Here is a 7,348-nt window from a genome sequence, read left to right on the forward strand (position 1 = left end):
CGCTTTGCTGGGTGCGTTGTGGAGGCCGCTGTTGACCGAAAGCGCGTTTTGGCGTGATACCAGCTGAATCGCACATAAAAACAGCGGGTTATTGGGGTTGTTTCTTCGGCAGTGTCACTGAATGCAAAATTGACCCTAGCAATAGTCTGTGAGGCGCATTGTAGCTGGTTTTGATGCAGGTAATCGTGTAGCTCAAGGCCAGAAATCTGTAAGGAAAAATATGCAACGGTACTCTGACAGAGCTTCTTGTCGCAAATGCTGTTTCATTGTCCCCCCGGGCCGTGCTGGAGCGGCACAGAGCAGCCGAGGAGTCTGTTGGTATGTTTTAGTGCTGCATGTCACACACTGGTTTCCTCCAGGGCCATGTCTGGCTCACCAGGGGCACTGCTGGCAGTGTATGGAAAATGGACTTCTGGTTAATGGACTTGGATTATTAAATGATTTTGATATCCTTAGAAGCGACTTATCCAAAGTCCCCCAGCAAAGCCAGGAATAGAGCGTGGGCATAACATTACGACCTGCAGCGCGATTCCCTGGTTCACGTGGTTTCAGTAGTAAAGTTGATCCATACATTCTATTACCTGTGTAGGTTTAGAACGTTCCTCTGCTGACTTCTCTGCCTGAAATATCACCTGTGGTGTCTGTCTCTCTCTGTGTCTCTCTCTCAATAGTTCGATAAGTAGATTTCTATAAATAAATGTACCACCTGCTTGTTTCAAAGAGTAGGGTGTGTGTTCTGCTTTACTGATGTGGAGCTTTTCTGAAATACAAGCCAGTGACTTTGAAAACTTCAAAGTCTGCTTTTTTTCTGATTGGAAGCAAATACAAAACAACCCAGTCTGAACTCCAGTTAAAAATGAGCTGCCGCTGAAGATGATGTGGAAGCGTGAAGCTGAGTTTTGAAAGTGCTGGGGGCTTCAGGCAGCTCCCAGGGGAGTTACTGCGAGCCCAGCCTGATGAGGTGAGTGGGGCTGGACTCACTAGTATTTCCATGGCTTCTCTCCAGAGTTTGTTGAAGCTCTGAAGAGGAGGAGTAACAAAAGCTAATCAGAGTTCTGACAGAAATGGTTTTCCCTTGGAATTTCCCCTGGAATTTCGCTGGCATTGATAGATCTGCAGAGGACATCCGGTGCAAACTCAGAGATAAACCTGTTTTGTCACATTTTTCTTACATATTCTAAGGTGCTAAACACATAACTTGGCTTTCAATATGCATCATGTAAGATACATGATGCATATTCAGCATACAGAGCCATACACGAGTCACTTCAGATTTCAAGAGTGAGATAGTTGTTATTCGTGACAGCACATACAGCAAGGATCAAAGGTACGGAAATACATCTATTGGATAATGTTATATATGGAGTGCTTTGAACATGTCTTGTGATTAATTTAAAGGATTAAGACATAAAGTAAATATTTTGCTAAGTGAATTCAGGATCCTCAAAGTTTTCCCCTTAAGAGAAAATTTTGAACAGCCTGAAAAATCAGATCCTGCAGGTGTAACTGTTCTTTAGAGTGACTGTGAAAGTAACATTGTTTGGCATTAGGCTTCTGTTGTGACTTCTGAACAAAGCTGGTAACCTTGTTGAAGTAGAAAGATTTTTTTTTTTTTCCCCTCTACTTGTGTAATCTGTAAGCTTGATCTGGATGAGAAAGTCAAATTATTTTATCTTCTGTCACATTCACTAGTGCCAAAACTAAATGGACTTGATAGATATGTATGACTTAATCGCTTTCTAGTTTGCTGATATCAGTGATAAACTTAAAGATTTTGTAACTAGTAAATCTTATCTTCTTATCCATAATTTTTAATTTTGATTGAAAAGACGACGACTGGTATTTTATATCTCCTAAATATTCCTCATGCTTGAATGAATTAATAAAATGAACCAAACTGAAATGAAAAGAAGAATCTCTTTGTCTGTGGAATTATGATTATCAGTTGCACAGATACAGGTTTTCAGCATTTATCCAGTGACTTCCTATAGTCATGCTAAAACTTTGAGCAGAGGAAGATTGACATCTCAGATGAGGGTTTTTTTAATTCATCTGATTTTAACATACAAACATTTAAGTTTGCCCATAGTGTGCTTTGTCATGATTTTAAATTTTAAGCTGTTTGTTTTGCGGAGAAAATAATTTAAGTTGTATTTTAAAATAATTTTAAATTGAAAAGCAATTTATTTTGAGGAAAAGATTCTTTGGGAATAGTTATACCCAGCCATCTATAGATTCACAGTTTTTCCTTAGTACTTTGCCTGTAATTCAAAACCAGATCCTGCAAATATTACCACTATGAGGATAATAAATAGAATAAAATAATCACATCAAGGAGAGGAAATATTTTAGTAGATCTTATGTATTAAAAAATCATAACATAAACTTCATAACTTCCTTATAGTTAATAATTTTTTAATCGGTTTTTTTTCAAACCTCCCTCTTCATCTACCCTCTTTCTGGAAACATTTTTACAACAGCGATGAGTTCTTGTAATATTTCAAATAAAGCCAAGCAATATTTATTTTCATTGTATTTAATAAGTTGGAGTGAGCAGCATAGAATTTTCGGATGCTATCTTAATGCAAAATTAATACAAATAATCATACAATGCTTTTTGTATTTATTTGAAATGGTAAGAGCCCTTTCCATGTGAAAAAAGGAAAGTGCTATTGTCATAAAATTGCCTGTCTAATCTGAAGATCCTTGCTCTCCCTGCCCCCCCGCCCCGATAGCAGTAACTGCCTCCCCCCAAACATTTAAGAGGTTAAATAACTCTTTGTACATAGACCTCATTTTACTTGCAAGTAATTTACTAAGATGATTTGCTGAATGTAATTGTTTTTAATGCATTTGCAGGTACAGAAGCAAAATGTTTATTTTACAATCAGTAGGTTATATTTCTTAATCACTATGGAAACACGGATGGATGGACCAGTCTATTTTTATCAAATTGGTAAGTTGCCTGTACCTTTATATTGTAAGAGGAGTAGTAGTACTAATTTTTCGCTAACACTCCTCCTTAACTAAGATACCATCATCTTACTATAGACCTATCCCTGGAATAATTCACAGAACTAAGAATCTAGTGCATACTCCATTCTATACATAAACCATGATTTTCCCATAAGAAAGAAATGCTTTGAAACAGCATACTGCATTCTGCCTCTCTAAATGTCCAGTGAACTCTTAGTTGGATGTTGTTGTTTTTCATTTCTTATTCTAATTTTTTTCAGGACTCCTTAGTTTCTGGATTAGCAGGCACAACAAACATAGTTTGTTGGCTGAGCTGTAGCTGTAGTGAGAAACTGTTTTGATAAGATCATTTAATTCTGTAAAAAGGATAAGATGGTAAAGAAGATTCCTCATTCAGTTTACAGACCATCTTTATTTCTTCAGTCTTAATTTTCCCAGTTATTTGGTCTAACATTTTTTTTCCTGTCTGTGTCTCTTATGTAAGAGTGTAACCTAAAAAATTTTGCAACTCTCCAGCTACCTTTGCTAAACATGTTTATTGAAACAAAGTTCTGAGTCAGTTTGAACTCCAGATGAACGGAATTTGATTTTGATAGGGGAGAGGCATTTAAAAATCACAAGTATAGACAGAATAGAAAAGCATTTATATCAGCAGACACATGTGAGGTGGCTGGCATAAAAGAGAATGGCAAAAGACTGTTTGCATCTCCTAATCTGAAGGGCTTGCTCCAAGGAAGTGTGTCATTACTAGAGTCTGTGCACTGCACTATCTGTTTCTATAATGGGAATAGCCTTAATGTGCTAAAGGCTGTGTGCCTGTTGGGAGAAGGGAGAATTCCTGCCCCAAATGATTACAAATCTGAGCTTGTGTTCAGGTAAAGAACAATAACTGTTAAAGTATTGCTCTGTTATTCATACCCACTGGATGTTTTTTCCAGATAGGTGATCTGTTACTATATGGCAATAAATCAGTTGTTCTACTTTTAACTGCACTTCTCTAAGGGGATGTTTATTATTCAGTAATAATGTAGAATAACAAGTGCAAAAGGAGGATGTATACGAGAGAGGATGCCTGTGTTTGAATGGCAAAATGAAGCTTGACAGAGATGAGTTTTCTGTCTTGTGGAAATATAAATTTGCTGCATGTGCAACTCAAGTGAGCTGCTTAATCTCTTTGCATCTAATTTCAGAAGGGATGCAGGGAGCATAGTTTCATATTTGCGAGACAGATGTCCGAAGAGCCAGATTTATAAGAGATACTTGGCTAAGTATCCATCCCAAATGATTTCAGCAAACTTAGGTGCCCAAGTATATTTGTGTGTGCCCGCTGCTAATTAAATGGCAATTTTTAAGGCACTTCTCTGCAGCCATAAAGATTCTGTGCAGATTTCTCTTTAATTAATTGAGTAGGAAATTTTTCCTTTCCTCTTCCAGTACTCTCTGCGAAAGTACACAAGGATCATAAAATAACTGCATTAATCCATTAGGAAATTCTCGCAGTGTGTCTGGGACAGGACAGTTCCCACTGACACACTACTATTCTGAATCCCCTCTACTTTACCAGGAATACCATGTATTCTGGTACTATGTTTCACATGTCAGATGACTTCCGGAGGTCCGTTCCAACCTTGACCATTCTGTGATAGTCCTGTCCTATCCCTTATTTGCAGATCTCCATAAAGATTGTTTTAATTTTTTGTGAGGTGTGTCCCAGATTTCTTTTCTTGTGTATTGGCTGAGGAGTGTTTTAGCCCAGGTCCCAGCGGTCCTCCAAATATCACTTGATATCACAAACTTGAGAGTTTGTGAACTCTGAGAGGCGTCCCACTCAGAGGGAGGCTCTGGGTGCAGCCCGCTGCGGTACAAGAGAGTTCAAAGGGTCTCGCTTGGGACCGCTGTTTATAGGTTTGCAAGATTATTGGCTTTAGTTATCAGTAAATTTCCATCCTGGCCACTATCCGGGATGGTCCGGGATAGTAATTATGGTATTGTTCCATGGTAACAATGGTATCATTTCACTTGAGCTATGACCTAGGTAGGGAATGCTTCAGGGCTGTCAGAGATGACAAATTATCTCCCGTTCTTGTTCCCTACCTTCATCAGGTAGCTGGTGTTCCTGGTACAATCAGTGTCGCTCCCCACCTTAGCCATGCAAGAGTGCCTGGTATGGTCAAGGGACGCTCAACTGCCCGACTCATTACACAATGGCTAAGGCCTAACAGGAGTTCCTGAGATTGTAGAGTGGCCCACGGGAAGGGGGGAAATGCACCACCACAGAAACAGAGCCTGAAATAGGGAGTTACAGGAGTTCACTGACTGAAGACAGTGAGTAATATACCAAAGCTGTTAAACTATAGCCTTGAGGACTCACCATATTTAGATGGGGAGATTAGAGTCCCCATCTGTGAAGATGATTCAATAATGTTCTTCAAGCAGTAATAGTATCTTTTCTCAGACAAGTTTTAAGATTCTTGTCATGACTTAAAATGGTGTTTAATAGACAGAGTGAGTTACCTGAAATATAGTCAGAATCCTCTAAGACAATGTTTGATAAGAACATCTTAAGTACGTTTATTCACACTGAGTCTTGAACCTCATCTGGCAGGGATCAGCATAAGCCTGAACCACAGTGTAGTTATCAGAGAACTAACTCCTAGAAGCCTCGAATTAATGACAGAGGTTGGAAGGAGGCATCCCATACTCTGGGGAAGGAGGGAAGGGTAGAGGAAAGTAGTAGGAAGAAGACGTGAAAGAAAGAAACAGTTCCACTGAGGGAATACTGAGTATTGTCTCTAATTGTTGCAAATTAATATTGCCGGTAGTAAGCTAATAATTGGATAACGTGGACATACAAATGGATTAATACATAGTTTCATTTTCCAGTGTACATCAGCATTCTGTCTACAGCTTGTTGCAGCTTGCCTGGTAAGAGTTTTTATTGTCTTTCAAATGCTTTTCCTAACACAGTTCAAAAAACTTGCATATTCTCACCAAGCGTCATTTTAAAACTTCATGCTTTTTGAAGAAAGAACTTGATAGAAATATAATACAGGAGGACAGTCCTTTGCGTTGTTGCTTCTATTGTGCTGAACTCTGTTCTATGGTTGCTTTATTTTAGGGCAAATATTGGGCTGCTCTAATTGGGTTTATTGGTTAGAATTGTTGCAATCTCACATTTGTTTGCCATTCATATTGGTGGGTTGTTTGTTTTGGGTTTTTTTTTTCCCTTTGTAGAAAGAGGGCCACCTCGCAACCTACAAATGGAATCTTGCAATTTTCAGCACATTTTGTCCTGGCAGGCAAAAAGTGATCCAACTGTGCCAACGTACTATCGTGTGCTGTACACTGACCGCAGGCAAGTCTTATTTTATAAGACACAAGTTTTACTTTTAATGTTTATCAAATCAAAATACGAAGTCTGGGTTTTCTTATTTGTTTGTCTGTTTTTCCACTCAGAAATGCTTTCCCCTCCTCCCTCTCCCCCCAATGCTTTCTTGTATCGAAGAATCCAGATAGATTATTTTGATCTTTTTTAACTTGTTTTGATTTACAGGAACTGGAAGACTGCTAAACAATGTTCAGATATTACACAACTCTCCTGTAACCTGACAGATGATTTTAAAGAGTTATCTACTCAGTATTCTGCATTGGTTCAGAGCTTCATAGGAACTGAAGTATTCAATTCTTCTGTACTTCATTTTGTGCCATTTACTGACAGTAAGTTCTCTCTCTGCATTTTAGTAGTTTTTATTCATAGCTGTTGTATAAATGATACTCTGCTAGCTTTACAGTAAGACACTCCAAACTAACTTGGTCAGTAGCTTATTCCTTTATGTAAGAGAATATGAATTTATATATAATCTATCACATATCAGTTACAAGACATAGAATATTTAGACAGCTTTCTAAAATTAGTGGCTACAGTAGTTCTGATAAATGGATGAGGCTCTGGTTTTGAAATAAAAAATATATATAAATATAGAGGAAGTAGCATTGTGTCAAGCATTGACGAGCACAAACTAAAAATCTCTAAATGCATAAGATACGTAACTTTAAAAAAGAAAAAAACAACATTGTTTTTATGTCTTCAACTAGTTAATGTTAAGAGTTAAAGAAATACCATGTCTGCACTAGGTGTAGGGGAAGAGATTTATTTGTTTGTTCATCAACCTGCTCTTTTCCCTTTCCTTGCTGAAAGAAGATGCTTATTAGCTGTGACATCTTGTAATGCCAGAGGTGGCTTCACCCTTAGTTATGCTTAGTATTCAGTTTTGAAATAACAGAGTCGGAGATTGAGGAACAATTGGAGGACTATGGAGGAGAAACAGGTCATGTTACCTCTGAAACACCACCATGCCCACTAAACCATGTC

At 38.2% G+C, this 7,348-nt stretch overlaps 1 protein-coding gene across 1 annotated transcript; it reads left to right on the forward strand.

Moving 5' to 3' along the window:
- Positions 1 to 2,913: 2,913 nt before the first annotated feature.
- On the forward strand, positions 2,914 to 6,693 carry LOC104082953 (interferon alpha/beta receptor 2-like; the record flags this gene model as incomplete). The annotated part of the gene is made up of 4 exons (XM_009586244.1): positions 2,914 to 2,956; positions 5,860 to 5,901; positions 6,211 to 6,331; positions 6,530 to 6,693. Coding segments are annotated over exons 1-4 (370 nt in total), but the record flags the coding sequence as incomplete, so codon positions are not given.
- Between the last annotated feature and the right edge of the window lie 655 nt (positions 6,694 to 7,348).

Source organism: Fulmarus glacialis, unplaced genomic scaffold (assembly GCF_000690835.1).
Source record: "Fulmarus glacialis isolate BGI_N327 unplaced genomic scaffold, ASM69083v1 scaffold46859, whole genome shotgun sequence".
Classification (NCBI taxonomy): domain Eukaryota; kingdom Metazoa; phylum Chordata; class Aves; order Procellariiformes; family Procellariidae; genus Fulmarus; species Fulmarus glacialis.